Source organism: Patiria miniata, unplaced genomic scaffold (genome assembly GCF_015706575.1).
Source record: "Patiria miniata isolate m_02_andy unplaced genomic scaffold, ASM1570657v1 HiC_scaffold_29, whole genome shotgun sequence".
Taxonomy (NCBI): domain Eukaryota; kingdom Metazoa; phylum Echinodermata; class Asteroidea; order Valvatida; family Asterinidae; genus Patiria; species Patiria miniata.
In genome coordinates, this window is record NW_024037068.1 from 1,515,042 (window position 1) to 1,541,020 (window position 25,979).

The following is a 25,979-nucleotide window of genomic DNA, read 5'->3' on the forward strand; positions in this document are numbered from 1 at the left end:
ACCTCCCGATTTTTACTATTTTAATTTTGTTTTAATGTAAATCTGCCCACGGTGCCTTCTGGCTGCGACGGGAGATGGTGCTATTCCACCCCTGAAACTTCCGTCGGGCTTGCTGTCATTAAATGAAGAAATGTAGCTGATTTCCAACGATCAGACAATTTGACAGATTTTGTTTTGGATATAATGAACACTATTGGCGAAATCGTGTTTCGCGATCAAAGGTTGTACATGATTTTTTTTAAACTGTTTTCTCGAAAAGTGTACTATCCACAGAGCCGAAACTTCAACAGTTTAGGTTTCGAGCATTCTTCTTTGGATTTTGAGTGGTGTTATTATTGGAAACAATTGCATGAAAGCAAAATGATCCTTCATGCATTGAAGTTGCATCTGCCGAATCACATAAACTGTTTTGTACATCCGCCATCGGAAGACGCAATGCTGCTAACTTCATGATCGGGGCCTCGAGTATTTGGGTGCAAACGTGTTATTATTGTGCACGTGACCTCACTGATCTAATTCCCTGACCCTGGCATCCAACCTCGTTTCCACAATAGTGAACCCTTGTCCTGGGAGCATTTTTTTCTGCAACCGAGTATAGTCACGGGCTATACTGCGCATGCGTCGAACGGAACGGTCTTGGACGTAACGCCCCTTCAAATAAATCCTCCATAAAAAAGTGAAGTTTTTGAGATCGTTTCAGAGTAAGGCCTGCTTAAACGAGATAAAAGAAAGAAATTCTAAGTATGGGAGGAAAAAGGGAAAAAATGAGGTTGCTGAGACTCGAACCTACGCCTACGGTTTCCAATAAAGGCTTGTCAAAAACACCAGCAACTAGGCCCTGATGAGGTCCACGCGAAATCAAAACCTTATAAAAGCATCTCAATCACGTGATGTATTATTTTAAGCACCAGATGGGTTTTATGGTAAGTGACTATAGCTGGCTGCAGAAAATTTGCCTTCCTGGCAGTTGTGGATGCCGATCCGCCGCCCGATAGCGCAGTGTGTAAAATCTTACCGACGGAAATCGGGTAGGGGTCACTTGTAATTGCACGGGTGCGAGTTCACGTGGTTCCGACACAGCTTCCTTAGTCAGTGAAGTTCAAAACTCCTCCAGGTATCGCTGTGTAGTGGATCGATCAAGCCTGCTGTGTTTATCGGTGCAACTTGAGGTGACAGCAACCGCAATATTCCGGTCCAACCCTCGGTGCATGCGGTCTGAAAGCACGGTCAGTATCTTTGCAGTTCTCCGTGGTAAGTAGGCTTTATGATTTAGTAACGGTCTAATGGGCCTAAAACATACGATTTCAAGAAACGTCATCACAATGTCTTCAAACATCACCAGTGATAAAACCTTAGTTTAAAAGTTAAAAATATTCAACAAAGTCCTTTTGAAGGCCCGTCTGTTATTGTTTGCCTAACCAGGGTTGTCAATAAAAATATTGTGTACTACAGTTGTTGACAGTTGTTGGAACAAGTATTCTGTGTCATTTTCTTTGTTGTTCCAAACAGTTAAAACACACAATAATTTTGTTTGTTTTTTGGACGAGACAGGTTTTAGGGTCATTGCGTTTAAATGGTGATATTCTTTGAACGGATTAGGCAATTTCAGTATTTTTCATCTCAAAGTAGCTTTTGAAATTGGCTTTCCAATCATTATTATTTTGTGTGCTACAGGTTTTTTTTTAAAATATGAAATGTATTTTTGCGGGTTTGGGTTGCGTTTTTTTTGGACTCACCCTGTGTGTAGGCCTACCAAACTGCAAATGAAAAGTATCGCCTCATGCTGCAACTACAATGCATTCTGCAAAGCAAGTAGAACATAACACACATAATTATTTCATTCAGCTTCTCCCACAGAAAAGTTCCCCCATCCCTTAACTTTGCCTAAAGCCGCCATTTTGAATTCCTCCTTTCTTAATGAAAATAGCGAGACTGCTGAGCATGACATATTACAACAACGAGGCGAAGACACGCCCAATAGGCCAACCCCGAATCAGAGTGGTTCATTGTAAGCAAAATATCCCAGTGTGGCATAAAATTCGGACTCCTTGAAGAAGTACAGTGTAGACAACATTGCGCACGCATAACACGGGATCGCTCAAGGGAGCGGTTCCATTTGAAAAACAGACCAGAACTCATACAATTTCACCGTGCCATCACCATCTTAACTGAATGACACATAACAACAACAACAATGACTTCGCACATAAGTGTTGGGCAGGGCTCTACTTCCTGACAACAAAAGCAGGATTTGACTATATGCTTCGTAAGTTAACTAAAATACCCATCGAAAATGTCTCGTCATAGATTGAAAGGGTTTGTAGGCGTATATGGTTGCAAAATTTGGACGAGATGCCATGTCATGAAAAATGACTTATCCACAAAGAGAAAACCAATTGTATCAAATTTCATGCTTTCCACCAAATTTGAAAGGTCAAGTGAAACATTCATTAAATCTGTTGTAGAAATGCACGCCAATGACGTGTTGCTCCCGTCTAACCCATTTCCCTGCTGCCTCACCCATAATGACATTTTCCGATCAGAGATAAGCACTTTTTCCTGCACACAGGTAACTAATTGTTTCAGTATTAAAGCCTTTTTAGTATTGTTTGCTTTCTGGCTCACAGCTGTTTCTTGTAGTTAAAGGAGTTGGTTTAGTAACAACAGTTTGATAGATGCATATTTAAAACAGGCTATGTATCGGAACAAAAATGGGCAATACTCGAGTTTCAACCAGTTCACTCATATTATAGCAAATGAACCCAACCCGAAATTCAAAAGATCTAGATCTAGCAGGACAAAATCACAAGGTGAGTGGGTGGGGTTAGCCTCCTCCTACTCACTTCTAGACCTATATTTTGGTGATGCATACGGTATGAATTGGTCCAGCTTTTTATTGTGTTGGCTATCATTCGTTAACTGCTAAAATGTTTGCCATTCTTGTCAAGGACGGAAAGAGGAGCGAAAGTTCAACACAGCCTACATTTACACGTGTAGGTTGAAATAAAAACTGGGTCACTATAAAATGGTCTGCGGTTTGGCGTCCAGAACGGAACGAATAAGAACGGGGGGGGGGGGGAGCAAAAACTTGGCAGGTTGAAATCAAGGTTGGAGGTTCAGCGGCTCATTTTTATCCATATCACGAGAGGGCGCTCTGAGTTTCTGGTGTGTAACGAGTAGCGATGCAAAGGGTTGAAAACTGCAATGCGAAAACAAAAGCCGTGAACATTTTTACATGTTAGAAAATATTCTGTATATAGACTTGGCCCCCAAAGACAATCAATGCTGTAAGTTTGCTCTGGATGGTTAGTGTATCTCAGATTGGGTTAAAGGATAGAAAACCAGTCAGCTTTGGGAAGGGAGTGTCATCATTTACTAAGGCGATGAAGGACATGTATGCATAAAATCAATACGTTAGCCCACACGCTTTTCAACAGCGTTAGGAAAACACGATGCGGTTCATCTCAATTATGTCAGCCGTACATCAGCGCCAATATTATCAAAATATCCACCCAGTAAAGTCTCAAACTCAAACCGATGTTTATTGAAATGTTAGGCTTGCATCTAAACATAAAAACACTGACTGAGTTGTGGCATGCTCGCATGCTAAACACACTAGGTTTATAGATACAACAATCTCGCTGAATGCACTTAAAAGGGCCGGGGCGGAATCCGCCCCCACCCCTCAACCTTTTCCACGATAGCCGTGAATTTTTTTTTTCGCGACCCGAACTGTTATGACTTTTTTAGCCTCGAGCCTTGCACATCTTTTAATACCAAAAACATAAAAATCGGACCATGGGTTGCCGGGTAGCGAAAACGTTTCCGGCGCTACGCGCCGTGAAAACTGAATTTTCCCATATACATCTTGTAGGCCTACACAGAGCACAATTACCATTCGTACATATGAATAATTAATTAGTCATAATTCCAAAACCGTTTGACTTATAGTTATGAAATTTCTTGGGTATGTCCATGATGAGTTGTTCTATGAATGTACCGAGGTTCACAATTTTTCGTCACTCGATGACCAAGATCTAAGGGGGGGGGGCGAAATCCGCCCCCCCCCCCCGGCTGAGAGATGGTCAAAATAACCCGGCCTTTTTTAGGGTTAAGATTTGAAAAATGACTTTAACAATCACTATCAAAGGAATTGTATCAAATTTCATGCTTTCATATACATTTCAAAGGTCAAGTGAAACATTAATTAAATTTCTTGTAGAAATAGCACACCCATGACGCGTTGCTCCTGCCTATCCCATTTCCTTGTGTTCTTACTCATAATGACATTTTCCGATCAGAGATAAGCACTTTTTCCTGCACACACAGGTAGCTAATTGTTTCAGTAAGACTTTTAGTATTTCTTTGTAATAACATTTAACTAACGTCTTAATAACACCACCTTCCTCTTACAACGAAACTGCTTGCACACCCAGTTTCGACAGTGAATACGTTATCTTGAAATGCACCCAAATCTGAATGGTTGCCAACCATGTACCCTAAAAACGCTCGTCCATCAAACTGTTGTTTGTACGTGCAACTCAACACCTACACTCAACCAAAAAAGAAAGTCCCCTTCCAATACTTTTTTGTCTAACTCAAAAACTACTGAGCACCTCTCGCTCAAAAAACAACTAATCAGTACAGAAATTCCTTAGCAATCCAGTCATACTCTTTCTTGGCCCAAAACGGTGAAAATGTGTACGAATTTGTGCAATTTATGACAAATGATACTGGAAACAGTTGCACGTTTGTATACGTGCATGTTGTGGTTCACATGCACTCACCTTGCACGTTTACAAAAGTGCAACTTTTTTTTCGGTACCACTTGTCATAAATTGAATAATTTTGTACACATTATCACTGTTTTCGGCAAAACAGAGAGTATGGCTTGATTTAAAGAAATTTTTATACTGATTAGTCGTTATTTGAGCAAGATGTGCCCAGTAGTTTTGAGTTAGACAAAAAGTATTACGGGGACTTTCTTTTTGGGTTGAGTGTATTTTCTAGCTACGGAATGATGATAAATAGACAATCCAAGCAATTGTCAAACCCAACTTGTTTACACTGTTAAAGAAAATCTAATACAGAGAATTGATTGCTGCAAATCACTCAACGAAGTTAGTGACGCTGAAAAATCCAGACTTTTGGAAGGTTACCAAACAATTCCGGCAAGCATTTGCGTCAGCAGACCGGACTTCGGGTCTGTTTCCTCCGAAATATCTTCAGTAAAATTCCACCCATGTTTTGCAACAACAAGAGCCTGGTATAACAAGCAGGAAACACCCGTGAAATTCACAGAAAATGGCACTTGTGTCCCTCCTTGTGTCGAGCATCCTCATTCCAATGCTGAACAAACATTGTGGTTTCGAAAAGGCAACCTTGGCCGACCTAATTCTGTTTCAAATTTTGTTTGCCAGGAAACTTGCGGGAAAAAGGGAGGGAAACAAATATACTCTTAAAGGGAAGATACAACATTTGCAAACATCAAAACAACGAAGTGATCAAGTTATCACGAAAACCTCACTGGATTGTTAGGGATTGACAGTCTAAAGCATTCTGTAAAATCGTGGCTCCACATGTGCTGACATTTTCAAGAAAAAATGTATTTTTCTAACGCTGTTCGCCGACCAGCTTTGGCTTTTTTTTCTTCAAAAACTGCTCCAAATTTTCTTTGCAATTAATTACACACATGTGAAGGGGTACGGTCAGCTAGACTGATTCACTGACCTTAAAATCCCCTAAAATCTATAAATTAATCCGTTTCATCTTAAGTGGGGTCATGGAACCGGACTGCAAGAACATGATTGGTTTTCTTGGCTTCTCCAGCACCTGCAAGTCCAAAACGTGAAACAAGTCAGTTTAACATAATTTTGTATAACATCCTAATCCTCCAAATCCATTTATTTCTGAAAATTGCAGCAAATAGAAATGTTGTACATACTACATTCCCTTTAATCTTTTGCAAACTTTTAAACATGCAGGCGTGGATCCAGAGGTTTTTTTTTTTGGGGGGGGGGGGGTCAACCCCCCAGCTCTGACCCAATTATTTTTCATAGTAATACATTAAATATAATGTGAACCCCCCCCCCTGCTGTGACACCCCAAAATAATGAAAATTATACTAGTAATAATATCCGCCTGTACACAAAATTCCAGCTGAGCTAGTACGGGGGTATTTGTACACTATTCTGTGATAATAGTGTTGACGATCGTTGGATATGAACAGCGCCCCCATTACAGTATGGTACGAGCCCCCCCCCCCTTGATTTCACGGAGGCCAAGTGTCCGGAGAAAAAAAGAACATGTCTACATGTCAGCATTGATTTGCTGATGAACCGCCCCCCCCCTCCGCAAAGCAAAAATTCCTGGATCCGCCCCTGAGTCATGTGAGTTGATCTAAAATGATTTCACATGATACCGCTATCGGGGAGTTTCGTCGAATTATGGTGAAACTACTTTCGGCCGGTTCATTCACCCCATCCTTTCTTGAAAATTCACACTGTTATTTAGTTAAATGAATGTTACTCACTGCCCCGCCTAAACATTCTTAAGAAAGTAATAAATTTGAAACAAAACCGTCACGAATCGCAGTTCTACCCCACGCGTGATGTTTTTGTTTTTAAGTGTTTTTATTTTCAGGGAAGCAGCACTCAGTGTCACTAGTCTGTTTTGATGCTCGTGGAGAAATCTGCGCAAAGTGATAAAAAGCTCTGTCATTTGGCAAAACGCACCAGAAGTCAGCCAGACCTTGCTTGACGTCAGATCTATCGTTCCTACACACTTGTAGGGGAGAACTCTCTGTTTGGATTAGTTGGGAAGGTACTATGAAAGTATACTTTGTACATTTATAATCGCTGAAGTGAATTTGGTTTTGAAAAAAAATCCTTCCAATGGATCAGCTGTTTAAGACTGCATTAATGCACACACAAAAATTCGTCAGTAATCGAACGTGGAGGTGATAATTTCGCTGCGTAGGGAAATGCATGCATATCGACCGCTTCAGCATTTAACTATAGATTCCTGATGTCCATCCAGGATTTTCCACTCAGTGACACCAAGAGCTGATAGGCCCACTAAATACTTAGCCAAATTTAGCAAAATGCTTATAGCCACTAAATGGTTAGGCAACTTTTTAAGTCAAATTGGTTGGCCTTTTTTCCCCTGGAGCCTACGGGCCGTCCTGCTGTCATCTGACTGACTGAGGCACTGAATGACTGAACTGTGGTCCAACTCGGCCAGGACGTGTTGCAAGCTTATTACGACCGTAACAGCGTTGTAGTCGCGTGTATTACAAGTCCTCAAAAGTGCAGCATCACAAGTGATCTAGTCTAACGTCAAGTCACAAGTTATTACACAAGTACCTGGGAGTGAACAGTGGCATGCTTTTGTCACACTTCATTCGAGTAGGATGTGACTTGGCTTGAGACTAGATTATTTGTGATGCACTCGTGAGGACTTGGGTGGGAGAACTACAACACTGTTACGGGTGATTCCTCGACTACAACACATAATAAGCTTACAACACAGTCACAAGCTACTCTGTGTAATCAATGGCAAAGAAAAGGCGGAATTACTAAATATGAACAGTTAGGAGCAGTTTTTTGTAAAAGCCAGTTTTCTCCAACGTTGGTCGGCCGACCAACGTTGGAAAAATACAGGTTTTCTTGAAAAGGTTAGCAAACCAGGAGCCACGATTTTACAGGATGCTTTGGACTGTCATTCCCTAACAATCCAGTAAGATATTTCGTGATCATTTGATCATTTCGTTTTTTTGCTGTTTGCAAATGTTGTACCTTCCCTTTAAGCAGGGTAGTATATCGTTGTTATACTACTGAAGGGAATGGATTCTTTGTTTGACTTAACAGTTGTTCTGAGTTATCAGAATTTGACTTATCGAGATTTCACCGTACTTGTGGCCGGATTTGCGGTGTACTTGTGATGGACTCGACTAGTACACCATTGACCCGTAATTGATGAAAACTATGAACCAGTTTCAGTGCTAATGTCATGGCTATTGGTAATTCAAAAATGGCACTTCTCCTTTATAGATCAGGATAAAGGACTAGAGATGCAACGGACCGGGGTTCTGAGGGCCACCTTACTGGTGCTCTTGCTCGCCACTCCGGCGCTTTGCCAGAAGCCCAAGACGAAGCGACCGCCTGCCGTCCTGTCCAACCTGTCGTTCTTCAACCTGACCGGCAGGCCGCTGCTGCCGGGCGAGCTGAACACGGGAGACGGCGAGACATCTATGACTCCCCGGGACATCCAGAGAACGGTGGACAGGCACAACGAGCATAGGAAGAACAGGAAGGCTAGTGACATGCAGCATATGGTAAGGTTGCCTGTCACTTCGTATCTGTCTGTCAACCTGACTGTATGTTTGACTATCCGTCTGTATGTTGTGCAAGATGTTAAAAAGGCCTATATTATACCCAAAAGGGGGTCTACCCGATGTTCCCAATACCTATTTTCCCCAATACCGATGTTCCCCGAATTCCTTGGGATTAGGGTTAGGGTTGGGGAACATCGGGATTGGGGAACACAGTGGGGAACATAGTATGCACCTACTAAAAAGTAGCTCTCGCAACTTTGACTAAATTTTGTTGGATTTACCTACTGCCATTTTTGTTTTCTGCAATGGAAGTTCCTCGAACAGGTTCTCCGCTGGTCTTTTTTTGTCGAAGTGCCTGGAAAGTTTTTCTTCTTAATTTCCTTTTCTCTGTAGACTTGGGATGCTACCTTGGCCACCATGGCCCAGCGCTGGGCCGAACGCTGCGTCTTCGAGCACGGCTTCGGGGAGAACATCTCCCCGTACGAGTCGGTGGGCCAGAACCTGTGGCTGCGGCCAGGCGACCCCAACAAGCCCATCTCCGGCGTGATAGCCACTGATGACTGGCACGATGAGATCAAGTATTACTACTACGACAGCGGCGCATGCTCTGATGTCTGTGGCCATTACACACAGGTATAAAGAAGTTATGATCATGATGAATTCATCAAAGGTCATTGACATTCATACACTGGCAGATCAAGCTTAAGGGGGACACGGGGCCATTCCTCCGTCCCTATCCCCCATCCCTAACCGAACATATGCCGATTCTTAAATAAGGGAATGTGTGCTTGGCCGGTTTTAAATACTCTGTTTAAGACCGGTTGGAGCCTGGGTGCTGATAATTACCCGAGCCGAAAACTTTTCGGTCAAAAGTCGAAACAAATCCAAATTATAAATTTCGAACGATTTTGTTCAACAAAATTACTTCATGTTTTTCGAAACACCCCTCTAGCTATATTATGGTATGTTCCTCTCGCGAGTAGTCGTAAACAATTATCTCGCGAGTAGTCGTAAACAATTATTTATATGGCGATTGGCGCGCGCATCTCGCGTACTGCGCGATGTGGCGCAGAATGCAGCCGTGCCGGTGTATTGTGAATTTAGGACTATGAAATACTGTTTCTAGTAGTATTGCGCATGCCTACTGATGATTATGATCGTTCAACCAATAAAACGGTAAAAGGCACCGGATTTCAGAGGAGTCCAAATTTCATGTGACGCTGGAAAAGTGCTTAAGACCAGCCAGCCGGTCTTTTTCCGTCTAAGACCGGCCACGTGACGGGCTCTCGACCAATAAGAATGGGTAAACTGCCTAAAGTATTTAGGAACAAATGATTAAACCAGAGAAGTGTAGAGGACTCGTCTTAAATCGATGCAGTGGTCTACTCATTCGCGTTCCATCAACTCATTCACGAAATAGAACTGAAAATAAATAAGGGGAGAGCGCCCCTAGTGTCAAATGAGGCCCACCCCACCCCATGCCGCTGTTTCTCGAGTTTGCAACGGTTTGTCCTTAAAATTGTGCCCTCCCAATCAACCTCCCCCCCCAAAAAAAACACCCCTTAACCTAAACCAAAAACGTTGAGGATCCGTCGGTGCATGCATTGCAACATTCTCAGTAATTTCCCGGTTTCAGACAGTTATAGTAAATCGTCTCTTTGAAAATTCCTCGACACTTTGCGATGACTATGTGAACACCCACTGAAGTTACTGGTTTGAGATGCGTTTGTCTTCATGTGAAGACGTAAGAGTTACATTCTCAACTCGAATGATCGCTTTAATTTGTATTGCGTCATAGGTGGTGTGGGCGGAGACTGACAAGATAGGGTGTGGTCTGGCCTACTGTGGTTACATCAGCGGCTACCGAGATGCATGGAACTTCGTCTGCAACTACGGCCCAGCGTAAGTACATTAATTTTACACAGACGAGAAGAAAATTAGCGAGGCCATGGTTGAGTATAAGCAAAGTTTCAAACTTGCTATGCTTCATTGCTGCTGTTAGCCTATTTGAGATATATGGCGGACACAATATGAGGGCGCTATTTGGTTTGGGTAAATACAAAAGAGTTTACCTAAATCTTCGCTTGTACCCCCCGCCCTGCAAACAGGACGCTGGGATACTCTGATGAGCTTCACAGAATCTTGTGAAGGAAGTGACCTATGACCTATGTATAAAGCATCTGGCTGCAGCTAGCCGTTCAAGACTATGGTTAGACAATGTGCGCAAATGCTATCCGAAAACTTCCCATAGAATTGCGCACATTCCATACCGGATGTGATTTCTGTTTCATTGCGGACCATGTGGACAAATTTTGAGCGTCACATATGCAATCCGACCGTTCGTGATTCGGAACGGAGCCTGAGCGAGTGACGGGAATTGTAAATTTACAACACAGATAAGTTTTACAGAATTTCCTACATTATTACTCTTTTCAACGAGAGAAAAACATCTTTAAACTGGAAAAAAAGAGAGTTATGAAACAGTCTTATAACGGCCGTTTCAAACCTTGCAGAGTCATGACCTTGATGACGCGCAGGTCACTGGTCACGCAAAATCCAACCAATCAAAGGGTGAATTCATCAGAGTATCCCAGCGTCCTGTTTGCAGGGCGGGGGTACGAGCGAAACCTAAATCAAACAGCGCCCTCCTGTTGTGTCAGCCATCTCGCAAAATAGTCTAATAAGAGGACTGGAGTTCATATGTAAGTTTAACACACATTTGCGAAAGGTTTCGGTTTCAGGTGTTTTTTTTTAGAAAGAGCTTTTTTCTGGTTTTTTTTATAATCATATTTGCTCTTGGCAATCAACAGAGGTAACTTCTATGGGCAGAAACCGTACAACCTTGGTGATGTGTGTACTGACTGCCCGACTAACAGCCCCTTCTGTTTTAACGGACTATGCCGTGAGTGAACCATTGACATTCCATGGGAAATCAGTGGGTATCTTTTGCTTCGATTTGGTCTCGAATATTTTAATAGCAATTTCACTGTACTGTTAGACTTCGTTTGCATGCAGGGTCCCTTTTGTGTCCCTTCTTAAATGGGGAAAATACAAAGTTGCCAGTTTTTAAAATAAGACACATTGGTGACATTGTCTTTTATCTGTATGTAAATCATGTCGAGTTTTCAAAAGCACAATGCATAATCAAGATTATACCCAGGGGCGTAAACCCGGTGGTGGGGGATGGGGCTATAATCCCCCCACTTTTTGACCAGGGGATGGGCTTTTGAATCATCCCCCACCTTTTTTTGTGATGAGAAAACAAATGTGGATTTCGAGGTATTTTTTCAACATCCCAACGACCAAAATGTATAGCACTGAAACGAAGAGAAACAAAGTACAAAAGCTTTTAAAATGCGCCTACTTGGTGTAAGGGCGAGTATACATATTTAAAAACATCTAAATCCTGAAGAGCGCCCCTAGTTTAATGCTTTTCAAATTTCTATGGCCGGGCAATTTTTGGGTATTTGTCATCCCCCATCCCCCCACCCATGCACTCGTTGGGAAAGATTTACGCCACTGATTATACTATTTCAAATCTTTCCCATTAATTGTTTACAGGTCTTTGCAACATAGACGAACCAGGCTGCTGTAAGTACACAATTTCTGAATGAAATACTGAAACTGAAAAATTTAGAACCAGTATTTTAATTAGATTTCGTTGCTCTAGTAGCTGTAAAAGAAGACTTGGTTTCTGACCATGGGACACCCAGTGACAGACAAAGCTCAGTATATTGTCAATGACTAATCGTTTGTTTTCTAGCTTGCCTGATAACCTGCCAGAACTGTGGGAAACTTAACAGGAACAGATGTCAATGTGAATGCCCCAACGGCTTCCATGGAGCTCAGTGTGCCGGTAAGCGATCACCCTCTCTCTTTTTTGGGTGTGTGTGTGTGTGTGGGGGGGGGGGGGGGGGGGGGAGGGGAGGGGCACCCGAGTCTTTAAATTTGCATAAAACGACAAATGAACTTGCTATGTGCCTGTGTTACAGTGACCAATAGGGGAAGAGGGAGAACTTGAAACGAATGAATCGTCTGTATTTCTCGATGATATGATATTGGTTTCAGAGGCAAGAGATCCTGGCTTCACATGTGGTAAGTATACCAATAAGTTTTCAATTCAAATAATTCCGATTTGGACTTTTTGTTTGATGTTACTTTAGGTACGATCCGCTCATACGATAAAACTTACAACCCTAGCTCACCCTCAATTAAAGTCGTATCATGGAAATGTGCCAGGTTGAGAAACTAGGGTGTGAGCTTACAAGACATTTATCTTCAAAGCTGTGCGACCGGAAGGCAGTGTTGTAGTCGAGTACTTTTATTCCGAGTACCGAGTACTGCCGAGTACTTTGGTCGTCGAGTAGAGTACGAGAAAGAGTACTTGTACCTCCGAGTACGAGTACATGTACTTGTACTTTCGAGTACGAGTGCGAGTACTTGTATTTCCGAATACGGCCATATGGCAAATGGTTCATTGTGCGTAATTGGTCCTGGCCGGCCCAGTCAATCCGAAATACAGACCCACTGACGGCTAGCTGATAAATGTGTTTGTCCAGACGTGCACAGAGGAAAATCAGGAAACTTCCATTTCTCCACAAGCCAATCAACCATTTCAAACTGAAAGTATTGATAAAGTCAAGCTATACCATTCCCCCGAGTATGCTGCTATTCGAGTATGAGTACTTTGTTTTATCAAGTACTGCTATTCGAGTACGAGTCCTTTTTTATCGAGTGCTGCTATTCGAGTACGAGTACTTTGATGATCGAGTACAATTTCGACATGTCGAGTACTTTGCTGCCCGAGTACGAGTACTGTCATTTCGAGTGCGAGTACTTTGACATTCGAGTAGGAGTACGAGCACTAACAAACAATTACTCGAGTAGTACTCGAGTACGAGTACCGAGTATGAGTACTACAAAACTGCCGGAAGGGGAAGATCATGGCGTTGATTAAACAGTGGCATGTTTCGGTGTAAGTCAATAGGAGAGGCGGTGCTAAAGAAGAACTTGAATCGTCAGTTTTCCGTAGAAAAAAATAAACTCACAGATCGTTTTGACACATCGCAGGTACGTTCCAGCTGTTGTCCTTATAACGATTCAACTCGGTGATCGAACACTTTATTTCCATCAATCAGAGCATATCTGAGTCATAAAAATCAGAGTTTATCCAGTCAATCACAAATCAGTAGAAAGTCAACTCACAGGTCAGGTGAGAAGTAACAGGAGACGAACAACGGCAAAGGAACGCCCTTTTTACAGTTCATTAAGATAGTTTGTGACTTGACTAGGGACTGGTGACCTGCAATTGACCTGTGATGTCGTGTGGTGACTTGTGACTGACTCGATTACAAGTCTGATAAAAAATCTTTCATGTTTTCGCTTTTCAGGTTTCTTATTTATGTACATTATACTTTAAGCAACAATACTTGTACCTCATTCTGTTTTACAAAGTCAACTTAATCTTATCCGTTTCCCGCCAAAATAGATCCCAACCAGCCGGGACCGCCAGACGTTAACCCCACCCCAGACTTCCTCTGTAACACCGCCTTCGACTCGGTGGCCATGATCAATGGAGAACTGAATGTTGTCAAGGTAATAAGTCTCCCCAGTTCACATGTTTACGTCTTGGTACCACACACCGACTTGTCTAGTCACAGACTCCCGTGTTCGTCTTTACCTAATAGTAAAGTGCATGATTGATGAACCGGAAGCTGGGGTCAACAATTTATCATGGTCATCAATTTGCATTATTCCAAATGTTGAAAATGATGAAGCTTTGATTGTTTTTGTCCACCGAGGTTATTTATTACTTTTGACTGGATAAGCATAGTCAGGAAACGAATAAACCCGACGAACATGACGTCGCTCACGCTGTAACTCCTACACAAGTTGGCGTATTCCCGTTACGGTAAAATTACGTCGGTATTTGAAGTCAACCTGGGCTGTGTCCGAATCGCATGGCTACGGCCGGAAACTACACGCACACCTATGAAAGCCACTGGCAAGCGGCTGCAGCTACTTCCCATAGACTCGTGTGCTACTGCTGGCCGAAGCACTTGATTCTGACACTGTGTGCCTTGCATGCTATAAACCAAAATCCTATGTGTCAATGCTCTTTTGTCATTTTTCACTTTGACCTTAAACCTCTTGACCTCAATTCCACTTTGTTGCTCCCAATCAGGGTAAGAGGTACTGGCGTTTCGACCGGCAAGGCAAGCTTATCTCTGAGCCCTCCGGTGAACTGCTGAGGAACTACCACTCACTGGTCAAAAAGGGAGTCAAGGCGTTGTATCAGATCGGAACGCTGGGTTCGAACCAGGACACCATCACCTTGATTCGAGGTAAGGCTGTGTCTTGAATTCCTTGGCTACGGCTTGCATGCGCCTACGGAAACGGCTGAATTAAACCCTTTACCATAGACAGTTGTATTTCTACTAGTCGTAGCCAAGCAATTCGAACGGCTTAACGGACCATGTTTTCGCAACCCTATCCAGCAACATGTTCGTGCCGCCGAAGTGCTGACCATGCTGGAACGTGTTAACACAGGCTCGAGAAAATGCCGAACCAGGAACGTGTTCGTAACCGAGCAGCCATAGTGGTTCTTTGCAGAGTCACACAAACTCACAAGAGATTTAACTACATGACGTCGGGTGCCCGGCAGAAGGGCATATGAGCGTGCTGACGCAAAAATCATATTCAAGAAAATTGCATTGAAAGGTTCCATTGTTCCCCCGCGCGTATTATGAATCCAATGTTCTCCCACACGTAATATAAATCGTACGAATTTGAAATTTGTTACATGTATGAATCATAAGTTTTGGAGCAACTTGTATTAATTTCTGACGAAAAAATTTCATGAACTTATAGAGGCATTTTTTGCATATGTCCTTTTGCTGGGAACATTTTGGTGATTACGCGTTATCGCATAAGGGCATATGCACATAGGCCTATGCCCTTCTGCCGGGCGCATTGTTACCACAAAACTGCATATATCTATCAACATTCCACCATGCAAACCTTCAAGTCTTATATATCGCTTGTTGGATATATTTTATCAAACATTCTGAGCTCAGGTTTCTTTTGTAGTGTACGAGCATGATAAGTATTGCTTTGTTTTATCCATCACTTAGGCAAGAAGGTCTGGCGATTCAACGGCAATCGACAGCGTCTGCGCGGATGGCCCCTGAACCTGTATAACGACATCGGCATACGGGAAAAGATCTCTGCTGCCGTGCACGACGAACGCTACGGCATTACGTACCTGATAGCAGCGAAGACATCGGACGTGTACGAGTACGATGAGGAAGGAGCCCAGCTGGTACAAGACAGGCCCTCGGGTATCAATGCGGTATTCGGCGGGTTACCAACGAAGATCACCTCTGCATTCCGTCATGGTGGTGAGTATTGGTCCGCGTCCAACTTATACGGCTCGCAATTACACATGTGCCCATTAGAGGCAGAAGCCACTTTCCAGCCGCAGTCAAGTAATGCGGATGCAGTTTACAAAATGGTGAAAGTTCGAGCTGGACGGTATAGTTGACAGTGCTTGTTGCGGGTAGGAAAGTTTTCCAGTTCGTTCGTGACGTCATAGGCGTAGAATTTTCTTGGTCAACAGAGGGCGCTCTCAGCGCGCCAGTATTGTCACATATTTTTGTCAAGTTTGTAGAAATCCGTCAAAAGGTTCCTTTGATTTTGCATCATTATTCGATACGCCCAATGTTGTGAGTACTTATAATTGTTTAGAGATTTAGATAAAGGGTTAAAGATAATTGTGTATAAAGGGGGCTAATAATTATGGTCTTTAGATATAGTTATTTTGGGGTCAACTTTTGGGGATAAAATTTGGGTAGAATTAGCGATGCACGTTTTATACACGTTTACAAAATAATGCACGTGACACATGATTCTCGCATCAGTTTCATCAGTTTATATGGATTACTGTCAACCAAGGTTAATTTTGGAGACTTGGATATTAATTTTAATGTAAACATTGATGTACTAAGGCACATACATGTAGTTTTTAATGAGGAAATAATTCACGCTAGACACAATTTCATGAGTTTGGGGATCAAATCAGTCAGTTTAATTCATTTAGTTCATATTGTAATTGATTCATTTATATGCAGGTACATTTTGACATAATTTTAGAGACTTATTGTATTTTTTGGTTTTATATTAATTGCAGATTGAACCGCATTCGCATTCAACTTCTGAGTGTACAAAACCCGTCACACATTTTGCTATTGGTACAATACATGGGAAACAGTTAAATCGTCATCAAAGGAGTCCTTTTTTGTTGTCATCCGTCACATTAAGTTCAATAACAGCGTCATAAATCGACAACATGAGTACTACGTCACCAAGTCATGAAGATGATGTCAAGCCGGAAGATTCGGCCAGTCAGTGCAGCCACACGACAAGCACCTCATCCAGCAGGAGAGCCAGAATGGAGGCCATGGTGAGGAGTGCTGCACTTCAAGCAGAAGTTGAAGCTCTTAAAGAACAACAAGAGCTTGAGCTACAGGAATTGAGGCTCCACCAAAGGAGAACTGAGCTTCAAATGAAAACCAAGCTCAGCTGTGCAGAAGCGGAGGCAAAAGTTTATGCCCAGTTCGATGACGAGAAAACAACCCCAGTTTCTCCATCTCAGTCAACACCATCTCCCCCTGATGAAGACTCCCCATCGCAGCCCGATCCATCACCGCATGATGATGATACAAGCGGTGACACAGTCCCATACCCCATTGAAGATCATCAATCGTCAACGCCGCAAGAAATGCCACCCCCTACCGAAGCCATCAATGAGATGTTGCGACAATCAAAGCAACAGCAGCAGAGCCCCATTGAGACATTGCAGTTACCGAAAGCAGAGCTGATGTGCTACGAAGGAGATCCCCTCAAGTTTTGGGAATTTTGGAGAGCTTTCGAGGTGAATGTAGACAGCACGACAATAAGCACCGCTGCCAAGCTGACAAGACTTCTTCATTACTGCAAGGGGGAAGCACGCAGAGTGATTCAAGCATGCTCTGTGATGGAGTCGACACAAGGTTATGCTCGAGCCAAAACCTTGTTGAAGGAGAGATTTGGAAACAAATATAAAGTTGCTGATGCATGGATGAAGAAAGTCACCCGAGGCCAAACAGTGTCACCCCATGATGGAAAAGCCATCAGAGAAATGGCAGATGAGCTGAAAGTCTGCTACGAAACCCTCCAGGCTATGGGCTACGAAAATGAGATGGCACACCAGAGTTTTCTGAAAGACATTGTTGAGCGCTTGCCCAACTACTTGCGCTATCGATGGGTCCGAAAGGTCAGAGACCTCGAAAGGAAGGAAGATCGAATGCCGAAGGTGAAGGATCTTGTGGCCTACATAGATGATGTAGCAGAAGAGGAGAATAACCCTGTGTATGGTACATCTACTTGGGAGAGAAGCCGTGATGTTCCTCAGAAAAGACGCACACAGCCAAGACAGAGAGGGTCCTTTGCAGTGGCATCTGTACCAGAGAGAGTAGTCACCAGAGAGTGTTCTCTATGCAAGGGAGAACACACCCTATTTGGTTGCCAGCAGTTCAAGGCAAAGTCACCACAAGACAGGCTGAGTTATGCCAAGCAAGAGAGATTGTGCTTCAACTGTCTGCGCAGAGGTCACATGACATCAGCGTGCAGGCTGAACAGGACATGTACTGTTTCTGGTTGTGGAAGGAAACATACAAAATTCCTTCACATCCCGCAGACAATGCAGCAGCGTGAAGAAGCAGCGTCCCAAGCCAACACATCACTAGATGCCCCGGTACAGAATGGCTACATTGATTCAGCCGCTGAAGCAAGTTGCAGTAACGTCACAGGGGCCGGCAGGACCGTGCTGCCCATTGTCCCTGTTCGAGTGAAAGCTGCCGGCGGCAGTGTCTTCATCCGCACCCATGCATTGTTGGACACTGGTTCGACAAATACATTCTGTACAGAACACTTGGCACGACAGCTTGGAGTTGAAGGGGCCAAACAAAGGCTCAACCTGACAACACTTGACAAGATGGGCAGCTCGATAGACACCACAAGAGTGAGCTTGATTGTGGACTCGGGACCAGCCACAGACCGTATAGAGTTGCCAAATGTGTTCACCAAACACAAGATCAACATTCAGAGTACCCACATGGCCAAGATGGAAGAGATAGCTGGACTACCCTACCTGCAGGGTATTGACCTACCGTTTGCAGGCGAGAAGGAAGTTGGACTCCTGATTGGTCAAGATATTCCGAGAGCACTGATGCCTCTCGAAATAAGAAGAGGAAAGGCAAAGGACGGACCCTATGCTGTGCGAACGGCATTGGGATGGTCGCTACATGGCCCAGTGAACAAAGTCGGCACAACAGAGCAGAACACTCATGCTACCTCTACCTTCATTCAAGGAGACATCGGCCTGGAAGAACAGGTTCATAAGTTTTGGAAGCTGGAGGCATCCGATACACTACATGATGAAAGAGGCATGTCAGTGAACGACCAAAGAGCTCTGAAGATGTGGAAAGGTGGAATAAGCATTGATGGAGGACATTATCAGTTACCAGTGCCATTCAAGCGTCATCCTCCATGCCTGCCAAATAATCGGTGGTTAGCAGAACAGAGGTTGCAGAGTCTTGCAAGAAAGCTTGGCAAAGATGACAGTCTCCGTCGTAAGTACCAAGAAGGCATCGAGGACTTACTTAAGAAGGGGTATGCTGAGGAAGTAGAGAAACAAGAATGTCAGTCTGAAGATCAGGCTATCTGGTATCTTCCTCACCATCCAGTTTTCCACCCCATGAAACCCGACAAACTACGCATCGTCTTCGATTGTGCAGCTAAGAGCGGAGGTGTGTCTCTCAATGATGAAGTTCTGCAAGGGCCAGATCTGACAAATAAACTTACCGGAGTCTTGCTGAGATTCAGACAGGGACCAGTCGCCTTCATGGCAGATGTGGAGGCCATGTTTCATCAAGTTCGAGTACCAGTGGAAGAACGAGATGTGTTGAGGTTCCTATGGTGGCCATCTGGCGACATGACTCAACAACCAAAGGTGTATAGGATGTGTGTGCACCTGTTCGGCGGGACCTGGAGCCCCAGTTGCTGCAATTTTGCACTGCGCCAAACAGCCGATGATAACCAAGACGAGTTCAGTCCTGAAGCTGTAGAAATTGTGAAGCGCAATTTCTATGTTGACGACTGCCTGGTTTCCGTCGAGTCTGAAGAGAAGGCTGTGAATCTATCGGACGAGCTGAGAAATCTGCTGCAAAGAGGCGGATTCAAATTGACCAAGTGGCTGAGTAACAAACCAAGTGTCCTGAAGTCCATCCCTACTGAAGAACGATCCAAGCAGTTGAAGGGTCTTGACCTAAACCTTGATGCTCTACCTGTTGACAGAGCCTTGGGCGTCAGCTGGGATGTTGAAAGAGACTGTTTGGGATACAAGTTGTCACCTAAGGACAAGCCCCTGACGAGACGTGGGCTATTGAGCATTGTGTCATCAATCTATGACCCCCTGGGATATGCCAACCCGTTCATCCTGAGAGCGAGACTGCTACTCCAGGAGCTGACAAGAATGAAGCTGGGATGGGATGATCCAGTGCCAGAAGAGCACCGACAAATATGTCAAGGTTCGTCAGAAGAGCTAGCAGAGATGAAGGAGTTTGAAGTTAACAGATGTGTGAAGCCACATGGCTTTGGCACAGTGACAGAATACCAGTTGCATCATTTTGCAGATGCCTCAGAGAAGGCTTATGGAGCAGTGTCCTACCTTGTCATGAAGAACACCAGCAGTGAGCTACACAGCAGTCTGGTGATGGCCAAGTCTCATCTAGCGCCATTAAAAACAATGACGATACCTCGTCTTGAGCTTGCAGCAGCGACCCTTGCTGCTAAGCTTGATGTTGCAGTGAAGAGAGAGTTAGATGTACAGGAACCGATCCACTCGACATTCTGGACAGATAGCACCATTGTGCTGCAGTACATTAGAAGTACAGACGGGAGGTTTCGCACATTTGCAGCCAACAGAATAGCTACCATACATAATGCATCAGAAGCAAGTCAGTGGCATTATGTAGACACAAAGTCAAACCCTGCTGATGACATATCAAGAGGGATGTCAGCCGGTGAGCTTAAGAAGAGCACAAGGTGGCTACAAGGACCAGAGTTCCTCCTAATGCCACAAGAACACTGGCCAAAGGAACCACAAGTTATGGAACCCCTAAGACAGAGTGATCCTGAGCTTAAGAAAAGCAAGGAGCAAGTGCAGATATTTGCTGTAGATTCCGAAGAGAACAAGGCGACAGACAAACTACTCCAACACTACTCATCGTGGCACAGGCTAAAGAAGGCTGTAGCATGGATCTTGCGAGTGAGAGAGTACTTGCAGAACAAGAATGGACGTGTGCCAAGTGACATGAAGAAGCCACTAACAGTAGATGATCTTGACAAGGCAGAACAAGCAATCATCAGACACGTTCAACGACAAGCCTACACAGATGAATACCAGACACTGCACACAACCGCCAACCCTGTGAAGAAATCCAGTCCTCTCTACAGACTGGACCCAAAAATCAACAGTGAAGGAGTGATGTGCGTCGGAGGGAGATTGAAGAATTCCAAGCTGCAGACACAAGAAAAACATCCTGTCATCCTTCCAAAGAAGAATCACATTGTCGAGCTATTGGTGAGACACTTTCATGCTGTATCAGGTCACTCAGGGAGAGAGCATGTTATGTCATTGGTGAGACAGCGGTACTGGGTGATCGGAGGAAGAACCACAGTACGACAGGTGTTGCATGATTGTTTTGTGTGCAAACGCCGATCAGCTTCACCCAGCATTCAGAAGATGGCCAATCTACCTGAAGACCGAGTAACCCCTGAGAAACCACCATTCAACTACGTCGGAGTAGACTGTTTTGGGCCATTTTTGGTCAAGCAAGGCCGAAGTCAAGTGAAAAGATACGGCTGTATCTTTACCTGTTTGGCGATTAGAGCAGTTCACATCGAAGTTCTGCATTCTATGGAGACCGACTCCTTTCTCAATGCCTTGCAGCGATTCATGGCCAGACGCGGTCAACCAGAACTGATCAGATGCGACAACGGCACCAATTTTGTCGGAGCTGAGCGTGAGCTGAGGGAAGGGATCAAACGATGGAACAAGCAGCAGGTCCATGAATATCTTCTTCAAAAGGGGATCAGATGGAAATTCAACCCACCGGCAGCGTCCCACATGGGAGGACCCTGGGAGAGACAGATCAGAACAGTCAGGAAAATTCTGAACACTGTAATGAAGCAGCAAGCTCTGCATGACGAAAGCCTATCAACCATGATGTGCTTGGTTGAATCAGTGATCAACGGACGCCCACTTACAGTAGTATCTGATGACGCGAGAGATCCAGAACCCTTGACGCCAAACCATCTTCTCCTGTTGCGTCAGAACGGCGCATTGCCAGTAGATATATTCCAGAAGCAAGACCAGTTCAGCCGTAAAAGGTGGCGACATGTGCAGTATCTTGCGGATGTCTTTTGGCGCAGATGGATACGAGAATATCTACCCACACTGCAGCAGAGAGGCAAGTGGAACGAGCCAGTACGGAACATTGAGGTCGGAGACATCGTTCTCATTGTTGAGGATCAACCGAGAAACCAGTGGTCCTTGGGGAGAGTCGTCGAGATCTACGCTGGTGAAGACAAGCTGGTCCGATCAGCAAAAATAAAGACAAGGTCAACCACACTCGTCAGGCCCATCCACAAGCTATGTCTGATGGAGTCTGCAGAAGCCAAGGAGAGATGAGGTATCAACCTTTATATTGGAGAGCTTTACACCAGTTTTGGAGTACGGAGTAGGCAAGAGGAGAGTATCAGTGTGTCATTTGTGGAATTTACACATGTAAATGATGTCATGCATTGAAGTATGACAGAGGTGCGAGCCTAGCGCCGCCTCTTTTGTGAGCCTTTGAATTGGCCACACTCCACCCTACATGTATCAGGCTGAATCGCACACCTGTGGAGCACCGGAACAAGTCAAGAGAGAAACAGTCATCTCGGACAATCGAACGTTTCTGAGTTGGACTGCGCAATCTTCGAGAACATTGCAAGACATTTTGTATCCATGATTGACAATGATCAGAGTGCCACTTTAAGTTTGTCAAATCAAGTGATTTTCAGATTTTATGCAAGTTGCATTTAAATGTTGCTTAATTGTGTTATAATTGTTGTTATTACTGCATATGATTACTGCCCAAATTGGATCTCATCTTGAAATTCTACTGATTGTGGTAAAACATTTTTCAAGACACCGTAGGTATGTGATTTGTATTGCATGTGACAGTGTTGCCAATCTCTGAAAATAGTTTGGATTTGATTATGCATGGTATGTTTGAATTCCTTGTGAAATTTGCTACTGCTCAAGAGAAAGTTACAGTGGAATTCTAAGTAGATGAAGCACAATATGCGTGTATTTCTATCAGATCTGGAGTCAAGTTGTAAAACAAGCAGTTTTTCTATTTGCAGTTGATTTCCCCATGATGGATCAGTTAATGTTCAGCGTATTATAGCCACATGTTAAAATGTTCATGTTTGTTATTACTAAAGTAGCAGTTTTAGAAACTAGTTCATAGTTCGAGTTAAAGGAGCAACATAGTTCAGTGTAATTTTAGTAAATGATCATAATTTAGTATTCTCATTTAAGGGGCCGGGATGTTGCGGGTAGGAAAGTTTTCCAGTTCGTTCGTGACGTCATAGGCGTAGAATTTTCTTGGTCAACAGAGGGCGCTCTCAGCGCGCCAGTATTGTCACATATTTTTGTCAAGTTTGTAGAAATCCGTCAAAAGGTTCCTTTGATTTTGCATCATTATTCGATACGCCCAATGTTGTGAGTACTTATAATTGTTTAGAGATTTAGATAAAGGGTTAAAGATAATTGTGTATAAAGGGGGCTAATAATTATGGTCTTTAGATATAGTTATTTTGGGGTCAACTTTTGGGGATAAAATTTGGGTAGAATTAGCGATGCACGTTTTATACACGTTTACAAAATAATGCACGTGACACATGATTCTCGCATCAGTTTCATCAGTTTATATGGATTACTGTCAACCAAGGTTAATTTTGGAGACTTGGATATTAATTTTAATGTAAACATTGATGTACTAAGGCACATACATGTAGTTTTTAATGAGGAAATAATTCACGCTAGACACAATTTCATGAGTTTGGGGATCAAATCAGTCAGTTTAATTCATTTAGTTCATATTGTAATTGATTCATTTATATGCAGGTACATTTTGACATAATTTTAGAGACTTATTGTATTTTTTGGTTTTATATTAATTGCAGATTGAACCGCATTCGCATTCAACTTCTGAGTGTACAAAACCCGTCACACATTTTGCTATTGGTACAATACATGGGAAACAGTTAAATCGTCATCAAAGGAGTCCTTTTTTGTTGTCATCCGTCACAGTGCTTGATTCATGGCTTGTTATACGCCAGTGCACTAATATTGAATGTGCAAATGTCACTAACTGATGATTCGGTAAAACGTCATCACGAAACCTGTATTGGCCCTTAGACCTTGCAATAATGTAGTACATGTACTGTATACCATATCCGACAAAAACAAAACCCTTGGAAAGTATGTGTGGATTTGGAAGGGTGGAGGCCCAAACGTCATGCATGTCCATTATTTCACAACGAAATCGATGGGGTCTGACCAGCCAACAGGCTCTTAAACTAGCTGCCTAATACTGCAATGCAGTTTACCCATTAATGACCAATTAGTGTCCAGAGTATAATGATTATGCATATTCATTTATCGATAGCAAAGCAGCGCACTCTACCTTTATTCAACTGCTGCTAGAAACTCACTTGCCTGTCAGTATCTTTTTTTCGATCGTCATACGATGGTGATGGATTTAATATCATTCTTTTTTTTGTTTTAAAGGTTCGTTTTTCTTCCTGCGAGGGAAGAAGGTGTTCGAGGTGAACCAGAACTCCATGTCTGTGGTTGGGAATCCAGTCTTCTTTGCGGAGAGATTTCTTGGGTGCTAGTTGGAGAAATATTAAAGACAGTGGTGTGTAGGTTTGAGGAGAATTATAAGCTCACCCGCATGTCGGTGTAATTGTATCTACTTAATTACTCTACTCGACTTGTTGTTTGGTTATTAGGCCAAAAAAAAAATAGTCGGTCTCTGGTCAGACCGAAGTTCCGGAATCGATGCGGCGACGCGGTGTTTTTTATTTTTTATTTGGTGTTTTTTTTTTTCAAGCTTGTATTGTACAGACAAGGTGGGTACTATTTTGCTTTTTTGTGTCCTCATTATACATTGGTGTCCTCCATGATTTGCCTTGGTGCCCTTTATCATTTGCCTTGGTGCAATTTCCCAAATCCTTGGTGCTCCATGGTACATCTCGTGAGCCAAAATTTGGAAGAATTCTTTGTAAAGCGAAATTTGTTGATTTGTTCACATTCATTCCAAAATCAATTTGGCTGCACCGCTCTTGAAATCAGGTCCTCAAAAGCCAGGGAAGGGACTGCACAGACGCCCTGGACACGACATTGAATCCGATCAGATCCACTTTACTTATAGGTCTGCACACTAAAAAAATCCTCGGTCCGATTCGAACTGCATCCGGGTCGGATTTGACCCGACACATTTCCGGGTAAAGATGACACTTCCAGAGTCACATTTCCCGGCCATTTGATCTAGAAAAAGTGAACCGTTGGCAAGAAACCGTAATTTTGTCCCAGAAAAGCGTCAATTTGAGTTGAGCAATTGTCATTTAGACCCAGACGAGTAGAAAGGTCCCTTTAAAGGAAAACAACTTTATTGATTTTAAACAGTTTGTAGAGATTTCGACGAACTGATTTTGACAATCTGAATCACGTCTCACCATCTGCTACCATAGCCTTTACATTCCAACTCACTTGTATTTGGTACAACTATACAGAGGGCGCTATATAATAAATGAACCTGTAGATAAAAAAGGGAAGGCTGCGTCTGTTTTCTATGGCTGTTGTCCGTAAAATTACTTGATTAATACTGACTGTATTCAGCTTCAAACTAACTGGTTGATTTAGAACTTTTAATTTTGTGTCGATATGTCAAATTTCAAGCTACGAAGAGGAAAAACGTAGAAATGTTGGAAGCGCGAAAGATACCTGCTGTATCTCAGTAAGCTTTAATTGAACTAGAAGGCACCCAGAGAGTGCAAACCTCCGCCAAGGCTAAACAATTCCCCGCCAAATTGTGCCAATGTGGGACCCTTCGGATGGGGCGTGAGAAATACCCAGATGGGAAACAACCAAGGTGCGATGACCGCGAGTGTTGGAGGGCGCCATCTATTGACATGCTTGTCAGTATACCCAAACGAAACACTCGTTTAAATGGTGAAGATTTTGTTTGATCAAATCCTGGATCCAGACCAAGATCCGGATCACTTTCCAAATTTACTGGATGTCTACTGGTACCAAGGACCACCCCTACAAAAATTTCATGCAAATCTGTCCATACCTTGTTGAATTATCTTGTTAAGACAAACCAACCAACTAACAAATGAAAACATATCCTCGTTGACAGAGGTAATGAAGAAACAGATTTATTTTCTGCACGTTACTGGAGCAAACCTGCTGTATAAGTTGTAT

General features: G+C 43.3%; 2 protein-coding genes across 2 annotated transcripts; both read left to right on the plus strand.

The window, feature by feature from the left end:
- Positions 1–906: 906 nt before the first annotated feature.
- LOC119735827 lies at positions 907–24,743 on the plus strand. Its single transcript, XM_038209764.1, has 12 exons — positions 907–1,251; positions 8,052–8,335; positions 8,729–8,968; positions 10,134–10,237; positions 11,146–11,237; positions 11,897–11,926; positions 12,099–12,191; positions 12,338–12,430; positions 13,824–13,930; positions 14,520–14,679; positions 15,469–15,735; positions 24,279–24,743. The coding sequence occupies exons 1-12, from the start codon at positions 1,209–1,211 to the stop codon at positions 24,383–24,385; spliced, it is 1,620 nt and encodes a 539-aa protein (XP_038065692.1). The 5' UTR covers positions 907–1,208; the 3' UTR covers positions 24,386–24,743.
- LOC119735934 lies at positions 19,973–23,757 on the plus strand. The gene is made up of 2 exons (XM_038209890.1): positions 19,973–23,207; positions 23,672–23,757. Exon 1 carries the CDS (start codon positions 19,986–19,988, stop codon positions 22,125–22,127), a length of 2,142 nt encoding a protein of 713 aa, XP_038065818.1. The 5' UTR covers positions 19,973–19,985; the 3' UTR covers positions 22,128–23,207; positions 23,672–23,757.
- Positions 24,744–25,979: the final 1,236 nt, after the last annotated feature.

Bases quoted from the DNA above. Each gene is read 5' to 3' on its own strand.
- LOC119735827 (XM_038209764.1), top strand. From the start codon at position 1,209: ATGCGGTCTGAAAGCACGGTCAGTATCTTTGCAGTTCTCCGTG. The intron at 8,336-8,728 runs GTAAGGTTGCCT...TTTTCTCTGTAG, and splicing joins CTAGTGACATGCAGCATATG to ACTTGGGATGCTACCTTGGC. The intron at 8,969-10,133 runs GTATAAAGAAGT...ATTGCGTCATAG, and splicing joins TCTGTGGCCATTACACACAG to GTGGTGTGGGCGGAGACTGA.
- LOC119735934 (XM_038209890.1), top strand. From the start codon at position 19,986: ATGAAGGAGTTTGAAGTTAACAGATGTGTGAAGCCACATGGCTTTGGC.